Here is a 24,866-nt window from a genome sequence, read left to right as displayed (position 1 = left end):
GGTAAACTGGGATATGACAAGAGTTCATCAGGGTGATTTTTCCACAAATAGACAGGTGAGGGTAGGTAACAACATCTCCACCCCGCTGATCCGCAACACTGGTGCCCCACAAGGGTGCGTTCTGAGCCCTCTCCTGTACTCCCTGTTCACCCACGACTGCGTGGCCATGCACGCCTCCGACTCAATCATCAAGTTTGCAGACGACACTACAGTGGTAGGCTTGATTACCAACATCGACGAGACTGCCTACAGGGAGGAGGTGAGGGCCCTCGGAGTGTGGTGTCAGGAAAATAACTTCACAGATGACAAGCATACCCATAACATGATTGAATATATGAAGTGTGGTACTCAGTGTTGTGTTGGATTTGCCCCCAAACATTGTATTCAGGACATAAAGTTGATTTCTTTGCCTCGTTTTTTTCAGTTTTACTTTAGTGCCTTGTTACAAACCGTATGCATGTGTTGGTGTATTTTTTAAAATTCTGTACAGGCTTCCATTTCACTCTGTCAATTAGGTTAGTATTATGGAGTAACTACAATGTTGTTGATCCATCCTCAGTTTTCTCCTATCGCATCGTGCGTGTTTTTTCACATTATCTGTAACGTATTTGGCACATTATGTTTCTGCTACCGTCTCTTAAAAGAGCTTCTAGATATCAGGACAGCGATTACTCACCTCGTACTGGACGAAGATGTATTTTTTCACAAGTCGGACGCGTGATTCACATGAGGATGCAGGTTGGGTGCCTTGTAAGGATTAGATGGCGAGTGGGTAATCTGCCTCTACCATCAGTTCTGTTAGCCAAAATACAGTTATTGGATAACAAAATCACGAATCACGAATATCCTACGAACGGGACATTAAAAACTGTAATATCTTATGTTTCACCGAGTCGTGGCTGAACGACAACATGGATAACATACAGATGGCAGGGTTTATGCTGTATCGGCAAGATAGAACAGCTGCCTCCGGTAAGACAAGGGGGGCGGTCTGTGTATATTTGTAAACAACAGCTGGTGTACAAAATCTAATATTTAAGGAAGTCTCTAGGTGTTGCTCGCCTGAGGTAGAGTATCTCATGATAACCTATAGACCACACTATTTACCAAGAGAGTTTTCATCTATATTTTTTGTTGCTGTCTTGAGTGGTGCCATCATCCAGTTTGTGGTGGTAAATAGTACCACCACAAACTGGATGATGGCACCACTCAATGAGCTGTATAAGGTCATAAGCAAACAGGGGACTTTAATGCAGGGAAACTTAAATCAGTTTTACCTCATTTCTACTAGCATGTTAAACGTGCAACCAGAGGGGAAAAAAACTCCAACATAGAGACACGTACAATCTCCCTCAACCTCCATTTGGGAAATCTGACCATAATTCTATCCTCCTGATTCCTGCTTACAAGCGAAAACTAAAGCAGGAAGCAACAGTAACTCAGTCAATGAAGAATTGTCAACACCGGCTCTGACGTTCGTCAGATGTGAAATGTAAACTATTACAGACAATAAAGGGAACCACAGCCGAGAGCTGCCCAGTGACACGAGCCTACTAGACGAGCTAAATGACTTCTATGCTCGCTTCAAGGCAGCTAAACACTGAAACATGCATGAGAGCATAAGTTGTTCCGGATGACTATTTGATTACACTCTCCGCAGCTGATGTGAGTAAGACTTATAAACAGGTCAACATTCCACAAGGCCGCAGGGCAAGATGGATTATCAGGATGTGTACTGTGAGCATGTGCCCAAGAACACTAAGCTAACCTGCCTAAATGACTACCGACCCGTAGCACTGACGTCTGTAGCCATGAAGTGCTTTGAAAGGCTGTTCATGGCTCACATCAACATCATTAACCCAGAAACCCTAGACCAGAACAGATCCACAGATGATGCAATCTCTATTGCACTCCACACTGCCCTTTCCAACCTGGACAAAATGGACACCTACGTGAGAATGCTGTTCATTGGCTACAGCTGAGAGTTCAACCCCATAGTGACCTCAAAGCTCATCATTAAGCTAATGATCCTGAGACTCAACACCTCCCTCTGCAACTGGATCCTGGACTTCCTGGCGGGCCGCATCCAGGTGGTAAGGGTAGGTAACAACACATCTGACACGTTGATCCTCAACACAGGGGCCCCTCAGGGGACAAAATCCAAGATGGCGTAGCAGTGGGGATGTCTGCTTTGATTGTCTTGTCCCGTCTCTTGTATAAATAGTTTTTCTTCGTAAATGTTTGCATAATTTTTAAAATCTTAATCTCATTTTTTTACGGACTGAACATACCCTCCTGCACCCTGCCTCACCCAATGTGTTATGGATCTGCTATTTTTCAATTACATCTTCTGCCGATGGGCCTGGACCCTTTTCTGCCGACACGGAGCCTTCCATCACGACTGGTCTATGGACAAAACCATCCAAGGGGGTTTCTGTCCCGAAGCAAGCACCAGTTAGCCTGGAGCTAGCCTCATGCTAGGCCCTTCCCCCGGCTAGCCAAAGAATTACATCAGACAATTCCTGGGCTTCAATACATCTTCTGCCGATGGGCCTGGACCCTTTGCTGCCAACACGGAGCCCCACCGATGCATCACGACTGGTCTGCCGACGTAACCGTCCAAGGGGGTTTCAACAAACTCTTGTTGCGACGTCCCCCTAGGCCCATCTGCTAGCCTGCTGCAAGCCCCGGCCTGTTAGCTGTCTGAATCGCCATGCCTCCAGCTCGCCTAGCTACTCACTGGACCCTAATGTCAATATGCCTTGTCTATTGCTGTTTTGGTTAGTAATTTTTGCCTTATTTCACAGAAGAGCCTCCAGCTTTGCTCAATATGCCTAAACTAGCCCTATGTCCCACCCCCACACATGCGGTGACCGCACCTGGCTTAACTGGTGCCTGCAGCCCCCAGCATCACTCCCATTCCCCAGGGTCTCCCATTTGTTGACTTCTGTAACCGTAAAAGCCTTGGTTTCAATCATGTTAACATGAAGCCTCCTCCTAAGTTTGTTTTATTCACTGCTTTAGCACACTCCGCCAACCTGGATGTCCTAGCTATGTCTGAATCCTGGCTTAGGAAGGCCACCAAAAATCCTGAAATTTCCATCCCTAACTATAACATTTTCCGGACAAGATAGAACTGCCAAAGGGGGCGGAGTTGCAATCTACTGCAGAGAGAGAGCCTGCAGAGTAATGTCATACTATCCAGGTCTGTGCCCAAACAATTCAAGCTTCTACTTTTAAAAATCCACCTTTCCAGAAACAAGCCTCTCACCATTGCCGCTTGTTAACTTCTTGCTCCTACCCTCTACTTTTTTGAACATTTTGTTAAAAATCGCGCAACATTTCAGCGCCCTGCTACTCATGCCAGGAATATAGTACGTTCATATGGTTAGAATGTGTGTATAGGAAACCCTCGGACGTTTTTAAAACTGGTTAAATCACGACTGTGGCTATTACATAACGTGCGTTACATCGGAAAGCGCAGGAAAACCTGATCACAGAAAATGAATTAGATAAGACCGAGCATTCAACTCCCACAGCATCCCCATGTAGTCGAGTATCTTGTGAATTTAATCCTCTTTGATTCTTGGTTGAACCGAAAGAGGGGCACGACGTACCTCCGGTCTCCGCCCAGATCATTCCGGAAGAGCTCTCTCCTGAAATTTTTTCCAAGACGACAGCTAATGATATGTACATCGCCTACGGATGAATTTTATCGCTTATTAACGTTTACTAATACCTAAAGTAGCATTACAAACGTATTTCGAAGTGTTTTGTGAAAGTTTATCGTCTACTTTTTGAATTTTAAAAAATGACGTTACGTTGTGAAATCGCTGTTTTTTTCGTTTATCACACAGTCTACATATAACGATATCTTGGCTTTATATGGCCTGATTTAATCGAAATAAAGACCCAATAGTGTTTATGGGACATCTAGGAGTGCCAACAAAGAAGATGGTGAAAGGTAATGACTGTTTTCTATTTTATTGTGCGGTTTGTGTAACGCCGAAATGCTAATTATTTTGTTTACGTCCCCTGCTGTGCTTTTCTGTTGTAGTGTATTGGTGCATGCTATCAGATAATAGCTTCTCATGCTGTCGCCGAAAAGCATTTTAAAAATCTGACTTGTTGCCTGGATTCACAACGAGTGTAGCTTTAATTTGATACCCTGCATGTGTATTTTAATGAACTTTTGAGTTTTAACTAATACTATTAGCATTTAGCGTAGCACATTTGCATTTCCAGAGCTCTAGTTGGGACGCAAGCGTCCCAGGTAGAGGTAAGAGGTTAAAGACCCCCCTCGGACTCCAGTTGTGCCCTAGACACCATATGTGAATTGATCACCCCTCATCTATCTTCAGAGTGCGTACGGTTAGGTGACCTAAACTGGGACATGCTTACCACCCCGGCCGTCCTACAATCTAAGCTAGATGCCCTCAATCTCAAACAAATCATCAATGAACCTACCAGGTACAACCTGATATCCGTAACCATTGGCACCCTCTAAGATATCATCCTGACCAACCTGCCCTCGAAACACACCTCTGTCTTCAACCAGGATTTCAGCGATCATTGCCTGCGTGGGTACTGGGTCCGCAATCAAACGACCACCCCTCATCACTATCAAACAATCCCTAAAACACTTCAGCGAGCAGGCCTTTCTAATCGACCTGGTCCGGGTATCCTGGAAGGATATTGACCTCGTCCCGTCAGTAGAGGATGCCTGGTTGCTCTTCAAAAGGGCTTTCCTCTCCATCTTAAATAAGCATGCCCCGTTCAACAAATGTAGAACTAAGAACAGATATAGCCCTTGGTTCACCCCAGTCTTAACTGCCCTTGACCAGCACAAAAACGTCCTGTGGTATTCTGCATTAGCATCGAATAGTCAGGAACCAATATACTCAGGAAGTTAGGAAAGCAAAGGGTAACTTTTTCAAACAGAAATTTGCATCCTGTAGCACAAACTACAAAAGGTTCTGGGACACTGTAAAGTCCATGGAGAACAAGAGCATCTCCTCCCACTGCACGGAGGCTAGGAAACACTGTCACCACCAACAAATCTACGATAATCGAGAATTTCAATAAGCATTCTTCTACGGCTGGCCATGCTTTCCACCTGGCTACCCCTACACCGGTCAGCAGCTCTGCACCCCCCACAGAAACTTTCCCAAGCATCCCCCATTTCTCCTTCATCCAAATCCAGACAGCTGATGTTCTGAAAGAGCTGCAAAATCTGGATGCCTACAAATCAGCTGGGCTAGACAATCTGAACCCTCTCTTTCTAAAAAATTATCCACCAAAATTGCTGCAACCCCTATTACTAGCCAGTTCAACCTGTCTTTCGTATCGTCTGAGATCCCCATAGATTGAAAGCTGCTGCGGTCATCCCCCTCTTCAAAAGAGGAGACACTAGATTCAAACTGTTAAAGACCTATATCTATCCTACCCTGCCTTTCTAAGGTCTTCGAAAGCCTAGTTAACAAACAGATCACCACACATTTAGAATCCCACCGTACCTTCTCCGCTATGCAATCTGGTTTCCGAGCTGGTCATGGTTGCACCTCAGCCATGCTCAAGGTCCTAAATTATATCATAACCGCCATCAACAAAAGGCAGTACTGTGCAGCCAGCTTCATCGAACTGACCAAGGCTTTTGACTCTGGCAATCACCACATCCTTATCAGCAGACTCAACAGCCTTGGTTTCACAAATGACTGCCTCGTCTGGTTCACCAACTACTTCTCAGATAGAGTTCAGTGTGTCAAATCGGAGTGCCTGTTGTCTGGACCTATGGCAGTCTCTATGGGGTTGCCACAGGGTTCAATTCTTGGGCCGAATCTTTTCTCTGTATGTGTCAATGATGTCGCTCTTGCGGCTGGTGATTCTCTGATCCACCTCTACGCAGACGACAATATTCTGTATACTTCTGGCCCGTCTTTGGACAGTGTGTTAACTAACCTCCAGATGAGCTTCAATGCCATACAACTCTCCTTCCGTGGCCTCCAACTGCTCTTAAATGCAACTAAAACTAAATGCATGCTCTTCAACCGATCGCTGCCCGCACCTGCCCGCCTGCCTAGCATCACTACTCTGGATGGTTCTGACCTAGAATATGTGGACTACTACAAATACCTAGGTGTCTGGTTAGACTGTAAACTCTCCTTCCAGACTCACATTAAGCATCTCCAGTCCAAAATTAAATCTAGAATAGGCTTCCTATTTCACAACAAAACATCCTCCACTCATGCTGCCAAACATACCCTTGTAAAACTGACTATCCTACCGATGCTTGACTTCGTCGATGTCATTTACAAAATAGCCTCCAACACTCTACTAAGCAAATTGGATGCAGTCTATCACAGTGCCATCCAAGTTGTCACCAAAGTCCCATTTACCACCCACCACTGCAACCTGTATGCTCTCGTTGGCTGGCACTCGCTTCATATTCATCGCCAAACCCACTGGCTCCAGGTCATCTATAAGTTTTTGCTAGGTAAAGCCCCACCTTATCTTAGTTCACTGGTCACCATAGCAGCACCAACCAGTAGCACGCGCTCCAGCAGGTATACTTCACTGGTCATCCCCAAAGCCAATTCCCCCTTTGGCCGCCCTTCCTTCCAGTTCTCTGCTGCCAATGACTGGAACAAATTACAAAAAAGCTGGAGATTCATATCTTCCTCACTGACTTTAAGCATCAGCAGTCAAAGCAGTTTACAGATCATTGCAACTGTAAATAGCCCATCTGTAAATAGCCCATCTGTAAATATCCCATCTGTAAACAGCCCATCTGTAAATAGCCCATCTGTAAATAGCCATCTGTAAAGAGCCCATCTGTAAAGAGCCCATCTGTAAAGAGCCCATCTGTAAATAGCCCATCTGTAAATATCCCATCTGTAAATAGCCATCTGTAAATAGCCCATCTGTAAATAGCCCATCTGTAAATAGCCCATCCAACTACTTCATCCCCATATTGTTATTATAATTTTTGGCTCCTTTGCACCCCAGTATCTCTACTTGCACATTCATCTTCTGCACATCTATCACTCCAGTGTTAATGCTAAATTGTAATTATTTCGCCACCATGTCCAATTTATTGCCTTACCTCCCTAATCTTATTTAATTTGCACACACTGTATATCAACTTTTCTATTGTGTTATTGACTGTACGTTTGTTTATTCCATGTTCAACTCTGTTTTGCACTGCTTTGCTTTATATTGGCCAGGTCGCAGTTGTAAATGAGAACTTGTTCTCAACTGGCCTACCTGGTTAAATAAAGGTAAATACAGGATAATGACCCAAAACACACCTCCAGGCTGTGTAAGGGCCATTTGACCAAGGATAGTGATGGAGTGTGGCATCAGAAACACACTACACACCACACAGAACACACACAGAACACACACCGCAGAACACACACAGAACACACACCGCAGAACACACACAGAACACACACCGACACAGTGCTCCAGTTATGTTAGTAAGACCAGGCTCAGTGATGCAGCATGTCTTTGTAAAGCTCTTCAGATTTCGAATTTAAAAAAAGCACATTTCATTCAAGTTGTTTTGGAAATAAGTTTTGCTTCTGTGTGTTCACTGAGAAGGAAAAGCCTGTGTCAATGTTAATCAGGAAGGAAGAGAGAGAACTTTCTTTCTTCGACCCTCTTTTCCTTTGTTTGAGATGTTCTGTAAATATATATATATATAGGTCTTGAACAAGTTTTTGTGACATAGATGTTTATTATTTACATAAAGCATAACAGGTTGTGTTAAGTATATTTAAACCAAACACTATTTAAGAATATAGAGTGGTTACATGCCAACAGGTCCCAGGTCATTGATGAAGGCCTAGATACAATCCTGGCTCCAAAGATTTGTGCTATAGCGAGATTGAAATTTAAAGCCAAGGTAAAGGTCACCCTACACTGGGACAGAGCTGACAGGATGGTAAAGGTCACCCTACACTGGGACAGAGCTGACAGGATGGTAAAGGTCACTCTACACTGGGACAGAGCTGACAGGATGGTAAAGGTCACTCTACACTGGGACAGAGCTGACAGGATGGTAAAGGTCACTCTACACTGGGACAGAGCTGACAGGATGGTAAAGGTCACCCTACACTGGGACAGAGCTGACAGGATGGTAAAGGTCACCCTACACTGGGACAGAGCTGACAGGATGGTAAAGGTCACTCTAAGCCCATTTTACATCATCAGAGTGCTTCATAGATACCCAGCCTAAAACCCAAAGAGCAAGCAGTGCAGAGACAGAAGAAGTGTAGTTAGGAAAAGCTTCCTACAAAGCAGGAAGCTAGGAAGAAACCTAGAGAGGATTTGGTGTGATGACATCCTTCAGGTGTGCCTCTCAGGTGGGGGGTTAGGGTGAGGGTCAGGTGGGGGGTTGCACCAAGGCATGCTGGGTAAGAGAGACCACCAGTCTCCCTCTCCGTTCCCCCTCTCCTCCCTCCTCTCTCCCCCAGACATCTCCCATCCTCCCACTACCCATTCCTTCTCCTGCCTCTCTCTCTCCCTCCCTCTCATCCCCTCTACACTCTCCTCCCTCAGAACCAAACTGTATCGCTTCTTAGCCTCTCTCCCTCCTCCTCCTCTCTCTCTACCTCCCTTCCTCCCTCCTTCCTCTGTCTGCCAGCTCTCCTCTACATCCCTCAATCCCTCTATCTTCTCCTCCCTACTGTACACTCTGTAGAGACTCTTCCTATACACATCCTTCCTCTCCACCCGTCCCACTTTTCCTCCCTCACTTTCTTCTTCTTTTCCCTCCCCCCTGTTTTTTAGTGACATCCCCACAGCTGTCCCTTTTATTGCTGAGTCCAACATCTCAATCACACTCTCTCCCTCCTCCATATCTGCCTCCTCCCCCTCTCCTTCTCCCTCCTCTCTAGAGATGAATAGAACAGAGCGATAGACGGCCTGTACCCCCCTCCTCCACCCCCTCCTAGAGGCAGGGATATGGCTTTGACTCCCCCGTTCTCCCCATTGACCTCCCCCTTGTCTCCCCCTCGTGGCATTTGAACTTGAGCAGCCGGACTCCCCTCCCTCCCCCACCCCTCCCCCTGTTCAGTAGAGGCCTATAGACAGTCCTATACATCCTCCATAGCCATAGGCCGCTCACACACACCCACCCCCCAGACAGAACACACAACAAAACACACCCTGCAAACAGCCACCAGCAGAACACAGCTCTGCCTCCTGCCGCACTACCACCCCCCCGTCCCAGCTGATCCCCCCAGGGATCTGAACCTCCAACCTGTCTGACTGTGGTCACTGGGGCGGTCAGGGTCTGGGTTCTAGGTAGTGGGGGTTGAGTTGGGGTCCTAGGTGGTTTAGTTGGGGTTCTAGGGGGTTGAGTTGGGGTTCTAGGTGGTTGAGTTGGGGTCCTAGGTGGGGTCCTAGGTGGTTGAGTTGGGGTCCTAGGTGGTTGAGATGGGGCTCTAGGTGTGACGGTTGTGGTCATGGTGGGGTGTGGTGAGAGTCTGGAAGATCCTCTATAGAGACCATGATGCTCCCAGCTGTTCCCTCCCCTGACCCTCCCCTCCTCTGTCCCCGCCCTGCTCTCCTCCCACTCCACCAGGATGGTCACTATCTCCCACCAAGACCATGTGACTGACTCATTCAGCAGGAGGGGCAGGTGGGTGGGGTCGGTAGGGTGTAGAGGAGGGGTGGTGGGTTTCAGGGTAGCTGTGGTGGTAGTAGTGGGTACCACAGTAGTAGTAGCAGTAGTAGTGGTAGTAGGAGTAGTAGTGGTAGTAGGAGTAGTAGTGGTAGCAGGAGTAGTGGGTACCACAGTAGCAGTAGTGGTAGCAGGAGTAGTGGGTACCACAGTAGTAGTGGTAGCAGGAGTAGTAGTGGTGGGGAAGGTAGTAGGAACTGTGGTTGTGGCTCCTGTGGTTGGTGGCATAGTGGTGGTGGGGGGTAGTGTAGGGGTAGGTTGAGGTTCAGAGTCTCCAGGGGGGCCATCAGGTTTGGCACCAGGTGAGCAGTACTCCTCATCCTCCAGCCCCACGATTGGTCGGCCGGCCAGGGAGGGAGGTGTGGCACAGGTAACACTCTCTTCGTCCGGAGTGATGATTATTCCATCCCTCGTGTACACGTTGAAGCCCTGATCATCCAGGTGTTTCTTCAGGTAACCCACCTTCAAATACAATACAACTTTATTTAAACACACCTAGAGAACGTACCTTACATGGTTCTGGAATAGAATAGAGAACACACCTTACAGGGTTCTAGACTAGATAACGTACCTTACAGAGTTCTAGACTAGATAACATTACATACAGGGTTCTAGACTAGACAACATTTCTTACAGGGCTCTAGACTAGATAATGTACCTTACAGGGTTCTAGACTAGACTAGATAACATTGCTTACAGCGTTTTAGACTAGAATAGATAACATTCCTTACAGGGTTCTAGACTAGAATAGATAACATTCCTTACAAGGTTCTAGACTAGAATAGATAACATTGCTTACAGCGTTTTAGACTAGAATAGATAACATTCCTTACAGGGTTCTAGACTAGAATAGATAACATTCCTTACAGGGTTCTAGACTAGAATAGATAACATTCCTTACAGGGTTCTAGACTAGAATAGATAACATTCCTTACAGGGTTCTAGACTAGAATAGATAACATTGCTTACAGGGTTCTAGACTAGAATAGATAACATTGCTTACATGGTTCTAGACTAGATAATGTACCTTACAGGGTTCTAGACTAGACTAGATAACATTGCTTACAGCGTTTTAGACTAGAATAGATAACATTCCTTACAGGGTTCTAGACTAGAATAGATAACATTGCTTACAGGGTTCTAGACTAGAATAGATAACATTGCTTACAGGGTTCTAGACTAGAATAGATAACATTGCTTACATGGTTCTAGACTAGATAATGTACCTTACAGGGTTCTAGACTAGACTAGATAACATTGCTTACAGCGTTTTAGACTAGAATAGATAACATTCCTTACAGGGTTCTAGACTAGAATAGATAACATTCCTTACAGGGTTCTAGACTAGAATAGATAACATTCCTTACAGGGTTCTACACTAGAATAGATAACATTCCTTACAGGGTTCTAGACTAGAATAGATAACATTGCTTACAGGGTTCTAGACTAGAATAGATAACATTGCTTACAGGGTTCTAGACTAGAATAGATAACATTGCTTACATGGTTCTAGACTAGATAATGTACCTTACAGGGTTCTAGACTAGACTAGATAACATTGCTTACAGCGTTTTAGACTAGAATAGATAACATTCCTTACAGGGTTCTAGACTAGAATAGATAACATTACTTACAGGGTTCTAGACTAGAATAGATAACATTCCTTACAGGGTTCTACACTAGAATAGATAACATTCCTTACAGGGTTCTAGACTAGAATAGATAACATTCCTTACAGTTGTCATGATGTTGGTCTGAGGGGGGAGGTTTATGACCCCCACAAATAACTTTCCCCTTTCTCTCTCTCTCTACTCTAACGATGTAACTATTGAAAATCCCTTTGTTAACATAGAGAGTCTGGTGACATCAGAAGGTGGGAAACGGAACCATATTTCAGTAATCCAACCAGTTGAACATATGCGTTGGGACTTAATGAATATGATGTCAGTTCAGTTGGTGTCTGAGACATGGTTACTGTTGATAGGACGACATAAACTGTATCTTGGAAAGTCTACACATTCTAGTTATCAGATTCGCATGGAATTGTTATGCAATTTAAATGTTTAAATATGAAACTATTTGTGAAAAGATTGCATGTAATTTTTAGCTTCTTAATAAGAGAACGGTTTGTCAGAAGAACACCACTCTGCTCCCTTAGAGGCCCAAGTGAACAGACACTGGTTGTAAACTATGACACACAGCCCTCTCTCCCAATCCTATATAAACCCCTTGATGAAAATGTAACGTTCTGTTCCGAGGACGTTAGGGCGACGGTCCTACGTTAAAAGGGCTCAGAATAAACCTGTTCCCAAGTACGTTAGGGCGATGGTCCTACGTTAAAAGGGCTCAGAATAAACCTGTTCCCAAGTACGTTAGGGCGATGGTCCTACGTTAAAAGGGCTCAAAATAAACCTGTTCACGAGTACGTTAGGGCGACGGTCCTACGTTAAAAGGGCTCAGAATAAACCTGTTCACGAGTACGTTAGGGCGACGGTCCTACGTTAAAAGGGCTCAGATAACCTAACGAAATCAGCATCGAATTTCAACGTTAAGATGACGGTCAACACCACGAAAGGAAGAATTTTGACTATACCAAACAGAATATAGCATGAGCTTAAAGTATGGCAACTTGGTATGAACTTTGAACTCTTATTCACTAAAGAAATGCTCCCCCCTCCGCCCTCTAAACGTGGGCTAGGAGAGGATGGACAGAGTATCCATTCTACCACGCTCCAGTTCACCACTAGACAGTCTTCAGAGGACCAGAGATCCATGCTGGACAACCCGGCTTCCCATTTACGAACAACCGATCAAAGCCCAGCTCAGAGTAAATATTTATTACATTTTCCATTTTCAAATGGGTGGAAATTTAGAATGCAAAAGATACTGTATTTACGATAGCATAGCTTCTCCCTTTTTGTTCTTCAGTCTTCCCGCTCTTTCACTCAAACCCAACCCCCTTTCCTTTGTGTAACCAGCCGTCATGTCGGCTCCGTCCACCAGGGACATTTTCTTTATGACATAATTTGTAATCGATGCATGATCCATTCTGTGTGATTATTTAGGTATTTAGTAAATAAATAATTAAACCAAATGTGTATTGCTGATTCAACTTGTTAGCCAGGGTGCGTGAAGACAACCAAGAATTTACAACTTTCAGATGAGACTAAATAAGGTGACAATTAAATATTGACTGCTATTGATGTAAAAGATTACCAGGTCTTTAAAAGTTTATTCGGAAGATAACAGCTCTATAAACATTATTTCGTGGTGCCCCGACTTTCTAGTTAATTATTTACCTGAGTAGCTTAATCAGGTAATATTAATTACAGAGAAATTATTTTATAGAACAGCATGTCATATCACTTAATCCGGCATAGCCAAAGACATGACACAGGGTTCTAGATTATAGAATTTACCTTACATGGTTCTACACTATGGAACTTACCTTACATGGTTCTACACTAGAGAACATACCTTACAAAGTTCTAGACTAGACTAGAGAACATACCTTACAGGGCTCTAGACTAGGCTAAAGAACATACCTTACAGGGCTCTAGACTAGGCTATAGAACATACCTTACGGGGTTCTAGACTAGAGCACATACCTTACAGAGTTCTAGACTAGACTAACGAACATACCTTACAGGGTTCTAGACTAGTGAACATGCCTTACAGTGTTCTAGATTAGAGATTGTACCGCACAGGGTTCTTGACTACAGAACATACCTTACAGGGTTCTAGACTAGACTTACGAACATACCTTACAGGGTTCTAGACTAGAACAGAGATCATACCTTATAGGGTTCTAGACTAGAGAATGACCTTTACAGGGTTTTAGACTAGAGAACGTACTTTACAAGCTTCTTGACGAGGGAACATACCTTACAGGGTTCTAGACTATAGAACGTACCTTACAGGGTTCTAGACTAGAGAACATAATATATGTTATGTGTTGTTGTTTGTGTCGCACTGCTTTGCTTTATCTTGGCCAGGTCACTGTTGTAAATGAGAACTTGTTCTCAACTAGCCTACCTGGTTAAATAAAGGTGAAATAAAAATAAATTAAAAATGTAATATGGGTTTCTAGACTAGACTAGATAATGTATTTTACAGGGCTCTAGACTAGAGAGCATACCTTACAGGGTTTCTAGACTAGATAATGTATTTTAAGGGTTCTAGACTAGAGAACTTACCCCACAGGGTTCTTGACTAGAGAACATACCTTACAGGGTTCTAGACTAGAGAACATACCTTGCAGGGTTCTAGACTAGAGAACATACCTCACAGGGTTCTAGACTAGAGAACATACCATACAGGGTTCTAGACTAGAGAACATACCTTACAGGGTTCTAGACTAGAGAACATACCTCACAGTGTTCTAGACTAGAGAATGTACCTTACAGAAGCAGGCCCAGGGGTTCTGCGACAGGTAGGTGTAGGGAACTTCAGGTTTGGCAGAGAACCACTGGTCAGGCATGGTTCTGATGTGGTTCTGCTCTAGAACCAAGGTTTCGATGGCCGGGAGGGAGTGAAACATCAGAGGGGGCAGAACAGAGATACGGTTCTGAGAAAGTTCCAGGATCTAGAACAAACAACATGGGTGTTAATTGACTGACTAGCTAACCAACTAGCTGACTGACTCACTAACCAACTAGCTGACTGACTAGCTAACCAACTAGCTGACTGACTAGCTAACCAACTAGCTGACTGACTAGCTAACCAACTAGCTGACTGACTCACTAACCAACTAGCTGACTGACTAGCTAACCAACTAGCTGACTGACTAGCTAACCAACTAGCTGACTGACTAGCTAACCAACTAGCTGACTTACTAGCTAACCAACTAGCTAACCAACTAGCTAACCAACTAGCTGACTGACTAGCTAACCAACTAGCTGACTGACTAGATAACCAACTAGCTAACTAGCTAAATAACCAACTAGCTAACTAGCTAAATAACTAACTGACTAGTTAACTGACTCACTAGCTAGCTAACTAAGTAACTTACTAACAAACCAACTGACTAGCTAACTAACTAACTGACTAACTAGCTAGGTAACTAACTAACTGACTAGATAACTGATTAACTAACTAGATAACTAAATGGCTAGCTAACTAGATAACTAACTGACTAGGTAACTAACTAGCTAGCTACCTTACTGACTAGCTAACTAACTAACTGATTAGCTAACTAACCGACTAGCTAACTAAAACATGTACTGACTAGCTAACTAACTAGCTAATCAGGTAACCAAACAATTAACCAATAAACAAATCAACTAATTAAGTGGCGTACTGACCTGTAGCAGCCTGAGCCCAGAGAAGGACAGGTCGTCTAGTGTCTCCAGAATGTTCTGGTCCAGATAGAGTTCTAGCAGGCCCGGCGTGGCCCTGAAGGAGTGAGGGGGCAGGGTTCTAATGCGGTTCCCTACCAGGCGTAGAACCCCTAGAGTGGGGAGAATCGGGCCGGGGGACAGGGGAACCTCTGGAACTGCGTTGTGGCTCAGATCTATCTCATAGAGCTCTGGGAAGTGACTATAGGAGGACCAGGTTAGACTGGAGAACTGGTTCTGGGTGAAGATCAGCACCTAGAACACAGGAGAGATGATGATAATGTAGTATAGTATAGTAGAGGAGAGGAGATATGATGATAATGTAGTATAGTAGATGAGAAATGATAATGTAGTATAGTATAGTATATAATATAAATATGCCCTGTATATACAACACAAATACACCCAATATATACAATATAAACACACCCAATATATACAATATAAACACACCCTGTATATATAATATAAACACACCCTGTATATATAATATAAACACACCCTGTATATATAATATAAACACACCCTGTATATATAATATAAACACACCCTGTATATACAATATAAACACACCCTGTATATACAATATAAACACACCCTGTATATACAATATAAACACACCCTGTATATACAATATAAACACACCCTGTATATACAATATAAACACACCCTGTATATACAATATAAACACACCCTGTATATATAATATAAACACACCCTGTATATACAATATAAACACACCCTGCATATACAATATAAACACACCCTGCATATACAATATAAACACACGCTGCATATACAATATAAACACACCCTGCATATACAATATAAACACACCCTGTATATACAATATAAACACACCCTGCATATACAATATAAACACACCCTGTATATACAATATAAACACACCCTGCATATACAATATAAACACACCCTGCATATACAATATAAACACACCCTGCATATACAATATAAACACACCCTGTATATACAATATAAACACACCCTGTATATATAATATAAACACACGCTGCATATACAATATAAACACACCCTGCATATACAATATAAACACACCCTGTATATATAATATAAACACACCCTGTATATATAATATAAACACACCCTGTATATATAATATAAATACACCCTGTATATATAATATAAACACACCCTGTATATATAATATAAACACACCCTGTATATATAATATAAACACACCCTGTATATATAATATAAACACACCCTGTATATATAATATAAACACACCCTGTATATACAATATAAACACACCCTGCATATACAATATAAACACACCCTGTATATACAATATAAACACACCCTGTATATATAATATAAACACACCCTGTATATATAATATAAACACACCCTGTATATATAATATAAACACACCCTGCATATACAATATAAATATGCCCTGTATATACAGTACAAATACACCCTGTATATACAACACAAATACACCCTGTACATACAATACAAATACCCTGTATATACAATATAAATATGCCCTGTATATACAGTATAATATATACCAAATCTAATTTTATTAGTCACATGCGCTGAATACAAGAGTTGTAGTAGACCTTACAGTGAAATGCTTAGTTACGAGCCCCTAACAAACAAAAAAAAGACATAAGAATAAGAAATAAAAGTAACAATTAATTCAAGAGCAGAAGTAAAATAACAATGTGGAGGCTCTATACAGGGTGTTACGGTACAGAGTCAATGTGGAGGCTATAGGGGCCTCCCGGGTGGCGCAGTGGTTAAGGGCACTGTACTGCAGCGCCAGCTGTGCCACCAGAGACTCTGGGCTCGCGCCCAGGCTCTGTCGTAACCGGCCGCGACCGGGAGGTCCGTGGGGCAACGCACAATTGGCCTAGCGTCGTCTGGATTAGGGAGGGTTTGACCAGTAGGGATATCCTTGTCTCACCGCACACCAGCGACTCCTGTGGCGGTCCGGGTGCAGTGCACACTGTTTCCTCGGACCATAATAGTTTGTTGGTGATGTGGACACCAAGGAACTTGAAGCTCTCAACCTGCTCCACTGTCGATGAGAATGGGGGCATGCTCGGTCTTCTTTTTCTTGTACTCCACAATCATCTCCTTTGTCTTGATCATGTTGAAGAAGACAGTGTTGTCCTGGCACCACACGGCCAGGTCTCTGACCTCCTCCCTATAGGCTGTCTCTTCATTGTCTGTAATCAGGCCTACCACTGTTGTCATTGGCAAACTTAATGATAGTGTTGGCTGTGCAGTCATGCCTGGCCGTGCAGTCATGAGTGAACAGGGAGTGCAGGAGGGGTCTGAGCACGCACCCCTGAGGGGCCCCTGTGTTGAGGATCAACGTATCAGATGTGTTGTTACCTACCCTTACCACCTGGAGGCTGCCCGCCAGGAAGTCCAGGATCCAGTTAGTCTTAGGGTCCTTAGCTTATTGATGAGCTTTGAGGTCACTATGAGGTCACTATGGGGTTGAACGCTGAGCTGTAGTTGATGAATAGCATTCTCACATTGGTGTTCCTTTTGTCCAGGTGGGAAAGGGCAGTGTGGAGTTCAGTAGAGATTGCGTCATCTGTGGATCTGTTGGGTCAGTATGCAACTTAGAGTGTATTAAGTATTTCTGGGATAATGGTGTTGATGTGGTCCATGACCAGACTTTCAAAGCACTTCATGGCTACAGATGTGAGTGCAACGGGTCGGTAGTCATTTAGGCAGGTTACCTTAGTGTTCTTGAGCACAGGCACTATGGTGGTCTGCTTAAAACATGTTAGTATTACTGACTCGGACAGGGAGAGGTTGAAAATGTCAGTGAAGACACTTGCCAGTTGGTCAGCGCATGCTCGCAGTACAGGTCCTGGTAATCCATCTGGCCCTGCGGCCTTGTGAATGTTGACCTGTTTATAAGTCCTACTCACATCAGCTGCGGAGAGCGTGATCACACAGTCTTCCGGAACAGCTGGTGCTCTCATGCATGTTTTAGTGTTATTTACCTCGATGCGAGCAGAGAAGTAGTTTAGCTTGTCTGGTAGGCTCGTGTCAGTGGGCAGCTCTCAGCTGTTCTTCCCTTTCTTGTCTGTAATGTGGATATGGATTTGCAAGCCCTGCCACATCTGACGAGCTGGTGTAGTATGATTCAATCTTAGTCCTGTATTGATGCTTTGCCTATTTGATGGTTTGTCAGAGTTCATAGCTGGATTTGTTATAAGCTTCCGGGTTAGAGTTCCACTCCTTGAAAACGGAAGCTCTAGCCTTTAGCTCAGTGGGGATGTTGCCTGTAATCCATGGCTTCTGGTTGGGGTATGTACGTACGCTCACTGTGGGGATGACGTCATCGATACACTTATTGATGAAGCCAATGACTGAAGTGATGTACTCCTTAATGCCATCGGAGGAATCCCGGAACATATTCTAGTCTGTGCTAGCAAAACAGTCCTGTAGCTTAGCATCTGCTTCCTCCGTTAAATTTTTGCAAGTAAGCAGGAATGAGGAGGATAGAATTATGGTCAGATTTGCCAAATGGAGGGCTAGGGAGAGCTTTGTATGCGTCTCTGTGTGTGGAGTAAAGGTGGTTCAGAGTTTTTTTTCCCTCTGGTTGCACATTTAACATGCTAGTAGAAATTAGGTCAAACGGATTTAAGGTTTCCCTGCATTAAAGTCCCCTGTTTGCTTATGGCCTTATGCAGCTCATTGAGTGCGGCCTTGGTGCCAGCATCGGGTTGTGGTACATCCGTTTGGAAAAACGGATTTAAGTTTCCCTGCTTTAAAGAGTCTGGCTACTTGGAGTGCCGCCTCTGGGTGAATGTTTGCTTATGGTGGAATACAGCTCATTCAATGCTGTCTTAGTGCCAGCCTCAGTCTGTGATCGTATGTAAAACAGCTACGAAAAATACAGATGAAAACTCTCTAGGTAGATAGTGTGGTCTACAGGTTATCATGAGATACTCTACCTCAGGTGAGCAATAGCTGAAGACTTCCTTAGATATCGTGCACCAGCTGTTATTTACAAAAATACATAGTCCGCCGCCCCTTGTCTTACCAGATGCCGCTGTTCTATCCTGCCGGTGCAGCTTATAACAAGCCAGCTGTATGTTGACAGTGTCGTCGTTCAGCCACAACTCCATGAAGTGTAAGATATTATAGTTTTGAATGTCCCATTGGTAGTTTAATCTTCTGTGTAGGTCATCGATTTAATTCTCCAAAGACTGAACGTTTGCTTGCGGAATGGAAGGAAGTGGGGGTTTACTCAATCGTCTACGAATTCTCAGAAGGCAGCTCGCCCTCTGGCCCAATTTTCTCCACCTCCACTTCACTTCACAATCACGGGAATCTGAGCCTGTTCCCGAGAAAGCAGTATATCATTCGCGTCGGGCTCGTCAGACTCGTTACAGGAAAAAAGGATTCTGACAGTTCGCGGTGAGTAATCGCAGTCCTGATGGACAGAAGCTATTTTGGTTATAAGATACGGTAGCGGCAACATTATGTACAAAATCATTTTCAAAAAGTTACAAACAACAGAAAAAAAACAATTAGTTGGGGAGAATAAAACCAGAACATCAGTTACATAGACCCCGATCAATACTTTATACTGCCCCGACAGCACCAGAACATCAGTTACATAGACCCCGATCAATACTTTATACTGCCCCGACAGCACCAGAACATCAGTTACATAGTCCCCGATCAATACTTTATACTGCCCCGACAGCACCAGAACATCAGTTACATAGACCCCGATCAATACTTTATACTGCCCCGACAGCACCAGAACATCAGTTACATAGACCCCGATCAATACTTTATACTGCCCCAACAGCACCAGAACATCAGTTACATAGTCCCCGATCAATACTTTATACTGCCCCGACAGCACCAGAACATCAGTTACATAGACCCCGATCAATACTTTATACTGCCCCGACAGCACCAGAACATCAGTTACATAGTCCCCGATCAATACTTTATACTGCCCCGACAGCACCAGAACATCAGCTACATAGACCCGATCAATACTTTATACTGCCCGACAGCACCAGAACATCAGTTACATAGACCCGATCAATACTTTATACTGCCCCGACAGCACCAGAACATCAGTTACATAGACCCGATCAATACTTTATACTGCCCCGACAGCACCAGAACATCAGTTACATAGACCCGATCAATACTTTATACTGCCCCGACAGCACCAGAACATCAGTTACATAGACCCCGATCAATACTTTATACTGCCCCGACAGCACCAGAACATCAGTTACATAGACCCCGATCAATACTTTATACTGCACCGACAGCACCAGAACATCAGTTACATAGACCCCGATCAATACTTTATACTGCCCCGACAGCACCAGAACATCAGTTACATAGACCCCGATCAATACTTTATACTGCCCCAACAGCACCAGAACATCAGTTACATAGTCCCGATCAATACTTTATACTGCCCGACAGCACCAGAACATCAGTTACATAGACCCGATCAATACTTTATACTGCCCCGACAGCACCAGAACATCAGTTACATAGTCCCCGATCAATACTTTATACTGCCCCGACAGCACCAGAACATCAGTTACATAGACCCCGATCAATACTTTATACTGCCCCGACAGCACCAGAACATCAGTTACATAGACCCCGATCAATACTTTATACTGCCCCGACAGCACCAGAACATCAGCTACATAGACCCCGATCAATACTTTATACTGCCCCGACAGCACCAGAACATCAGTTACATAGACCCCGATCAATACTTTATACTGCCCCGACAGCACCAGAACATCAGTTACATAGACCCCGATCAATACTTTATACTGCCCCGACAGCACCAGAACATCAGTTACATAGACCCCGATCAATACTTTATACTGCCCCGACAGCACCAGAACATCAGTTACATAGACCCCGATCAATACTTTATACTGCACCGACAGCACCAGAACATCAGTTACATAGACCCCGATCAATACTTTATACTGCCCCGACAGCACCAGAACATCAGTTACATAGACCCCGATCAATACTTTATACTGCCCGACAGCACCAGAACATCAGTTACATAGACCCGATCAATACTTTATACTGCCCCGACAGCACCAGAACATCAGTTACATAGACCCCGATCAATACTTTATACTGCACCGACAGCACCAGAACATCAGTTACATAGACCCCGATCAATACTTTATACTGGCTGAACGGCACCAGAACATCAGTTACATAGACCCCGATCAATACTTTATACTGCCCCGACAGCACCAGAACATCAGTTACATAGACCCCGATCAATACTTTATACTGCCCCGACAGCACCAGAACATCAGTTACATAGACCCCGATCAATACTTTATACTGCCCCAACAGCACCAGAACATCAGTTACATTGTCCCCGATCAATACTTTATACTGCCCCAACAGCACCAGAACATCAGTTACATAGACCCCGATCAATACTTTATACTGCCCCGACAGCACCAGAACATCAGTTACATAGACCCCGATCAATACTTTATACTGCCCCAACAGCACCAGAACATCAGTTACATGGACCCCGATCAATACTTTATACTGCCCCGACAGCACCAGAACATCAGTTACATAGACCCCGATCAATACTTTATACTGCCCCGACAGCACCAGAACATCAGTTACATAGACCCCGATCAATACTTTATACTGCCCCGACAGCACCAGAACATCAGTTACATTGTCCCCGATCAATACTTTATACTGCCCCGACAGCACCAGAACATCAGTTACATAGACCCCGATCAATACTTTATACTGCCCCGACAGCACCAGAACATCAGTTACATATTAGTGTAGTGATTAGTGTAGTGTCAACAACGCAGCCAATGCCAGCTAGCCTACTTAGTCAACAACGCAGCCTCTGCCAGCTAGCCTACTTCAGCAGTACTGTATCATTTTAATCATTTTAGTCAATAAGATTCTTGCTACGTAAGCTTAACTCTCTGAACACTCGTGACGTGTAGTCCACTTGTCATTCCAATCTCCTTTGCATTAGCGTAGCCTCTTGTGTAGCCTGTCAACTATGTGTCTGTCTATCCCTGTTCTCTCCTCTCTGCACAGACCATACAAACGCTCCACACCGCGTGGCCGCGGCCACCCTAATCTGGTGGTCCCAGCGCGCACGACCCACGTGGAGTTCCAGGTCTCCGGTAGCCTCTGGAACTGCCGATCTGCGGCCAACAAGGCAGAGTTCATCTCCGCCTATGTCTCCCTCCAGTCCCTCGACTTCTTGGCACTGACGGAAACATGGATCACCACAGACAACACTGCTACTCCTACTGCTCTCTCTTCGTCTGCCCACTTGTTCTCGCACACCCCGAGAGCTTCTGGTCAGCGGGGTGGTGGCACCGGATCCTCATCTCTCCCAAGTGGTCATTCTCTCTTTCTCCCTTACCCATCTGTCTATCGCCTCCTTTGAATTCCATGCTGTCACAGTTACCAGCCCTTTCAAGCTTAACATCCTTATCATTTATCGCCCTCCAGGTTCCTCGGAGAGTTCATCAATGAGCTTGATGCCTTGATAAGCTCCTTTCCTGAGGACGGCTCACCTCTCACAGTTCTGGGCGACTTTAACCTCCCCACGCCTACCTTTGACTCATTCCTCTCTGCCTCCTTCTTTCCACTCCTCTCCTCTTTTGACCTCACCCTCTCACCTTCCCCCTACTCACAAGGCAGGAAATACGCTCGACCTCATCTTTACTAGATGCTGTTCTTCCACTAACCTCGTTGCAACTCCCCTCCAAGTCTCCGACCACTACCTTGTATCCTTTTCCCTCTCGCTCTCATCCAACACTTCCCACACTGCCCCTACTCGGATGGTATCGCGCCGTCCCAACCTTCGCTCTCTCTCCCCCGCTACTCTCTCCTCTTCCATCCTATCATCTCTTCCCTCTGCTCAAACCTTCTCCAACCTATCTCCTGATTCTGCCTCCTCAACCCTCCTCTCCTCCCTTTCTGCATCCTTTGACTCTCTATGTCCCCTATCCTCCAGGCCGGCTCGGTCCTCCTCCCGCTCCGTGGCTCGACGACTCATTGCGAGCTCACAGAACAGGGCTCCGGGCAGCCGAGCGGAAATGGAGGAAAACTCGCCTCCCTGCGGACCTGACATCCTTTCACTCCCTCCTCTCTACATTTTCCTCTTCTCTCTCTGCTGCTAAAGCCACTTTCTACCACTCTAAATTCCAAGCATCTGCCTCTAACCCTAGGAAGCTCTTTGCAACCTTCTCCTCCCTCCTGAATCCTCCTCCCCCTCCCCCCCTCCTCCCTCTCTGCAGATGACTTCGTCAACCATTTTGAAAAGAAGGTCGACGACATCCGATCCTCGCTTGCTAAGTCAAACGACACCGCTGGTTCTGCTCACACTGCCCTACCCTGTGCTCTGACCTCTTTCTCCCTCTCTCTCCAGATGAAATCTCGCGTCTTGTGACGGCCGGCCGCCCTACAACCTGCCCGCTTGACCCTATCCCCTCCTCTCTTCTCCAGACCATTTCCGGAGACCTCCTCCCTTACCTCACCTCGCTCATCAACTCATCCCTGACCGCTGGCTACGTCCCTTCCGTCTTCAAGAGAGCGAGAGTTGCACCCCTTCTGAAAAAACCTACACTCGATCCCTCCGATGTCAACAACTACAGACCAGTATCCCTTCTTTTCTTTTCTCTCCAAAACTCTTGAACGTGCCGTCCTTGGCCAGCTCTCCCACTATCTCTCAGAATGACCTTCTTGATCCAAATCAGTCAGGTTTCAAGACTAGTCATTCAACTGAGACTGCTCTTCTCTGTATCACGGAGGCGCTCCGCACTGCTAAAGCTAACTCTCTCTCCTCTGCTCTCATCCTTCTAGACCTATCGGCTGCCTTCGATACTGTGAACCATCAGATCCTCCTCTCCACCCTCTCCGAGTTGGGCATCTCCGGCGCGGCCCACGCTGGATTGCGTCCTACCTGACAGGTCGCTCCTACCAGGTGGCGTGGCGAGAATCCGTCTCCACACCACGTGCTCTCACCACTGGTGTCCCCCAGGGCTCTGTTCTAGGCCCTCTCCTATTCTCGCTATACACCAAGTCACTTGGCTCTGTCATAACCTCACATGGTCTCTCCTATCATTGCTATGCAGACGACACACAATTAATCTTCTCCTTTCCCCCTTCTGATGACCAGGTGGCGAATCGCATCTCTGCATGTCTGGCAGACATATCCGTGTGGATGACGGATCACCACCTCAAGCTGAACCTCGGCAAGACGGAGCTGCTCTTCCTCCCGGGAAGGACTGCCCGTTCCATGATCTCTCGCCATCACGGTTGACAACTCCATTGTGTCCTCCTCCCAGAGCGCTAAGAACCTTGGCGTGATCCTGGACAACACCCTGTCGTTCTCAACTAACATCAAGGCGGTGGCCCGTTCCTGTAGGTTCATGCTCTACAACATCCGCAGAGTACGACCCTGCCTCACACAGGAAGCGGCGCAGGTCCTAATCCAGGCACTTGTCATCTCCCGTCTGGATTACTGCAACTCGCTGTGGCTGGGCTCCCTGCCTGTGCCATTAAACCCCTACAACTCATCCAGAACGCCGCAGCCCGTCTGGTGTTCAACCTTCCCAAGTTCTCTCACGTCACCCCGCTCCTCCGCTCCCTCCACTGGCTTCCAGTTGAAGCTCGCATCCGCTACAAGACCATGGTGCTTGCCTACGGAGCTGTGAGGGGAACGGCACCTCAGTACCTCCAGGCTCTGATCAGGCCCTACACCCAAACAAGGGCACTGCGTTCATCCACCTCTGGCCTGCTCGCCT

General features: G+C 45.3%; 1 protein-coding gene across 1 annotated transcript in view; it reads right to left on the bottom strand.

Annotated features, from left to right (window-relative positions):
* Positions 1-1,972: 1,972 nt before the first annotated feature.
* Positions 1,973-24,866, bottom strand: part of LOC115124873 (platelet glycoprotein Ib alpha chain) — a 35,319-nt gene continuing 12,425 nt past the window's right edge. Inside the window, exons 3-6 of the mRNA XM_065021171.1 lie at positions 14,992-15,279; positions 14,088-14,273; positions 9,064-10,150; positions 1,973-2,145 (exon numbers count right to left, since the gene is read on the bottom strand). Of these exons, the coding sequence (XP_064877243.1) occupies positions 1,973-2,145; positions 9,064-10,150; positions 14,088-14,273; positions 14,992-15,279 (1,734 nt within the window). The remainder of the gene's footprint in view (positions 2,146-9,063; positions 10,151-14,087; positions 14,274-14,991; positions 15,280-24,866) is intronic.

The sequence above is a fragment of the Oncorhynchus nerka genome, linkage group LG8 (genome assembly GCF_034236695.1).
Source record: "Oncorhynchus nerka isolate Pitt River linkage group LG8, Oner_Uvic_2.0, whole genome shotgun sequence".
In the NCBI taxonomy this organism is placed as follows: domain Eukaryota; kingdom Metazoa; phylum Chordata; class Actinopteri; order Salmoniformes; family Salmonidae; genus Oncorhynchus; species Oncorhynchus nerka.
This window is presented reverse-complemented; position numbering and strand designations above follow the sequence as displayed.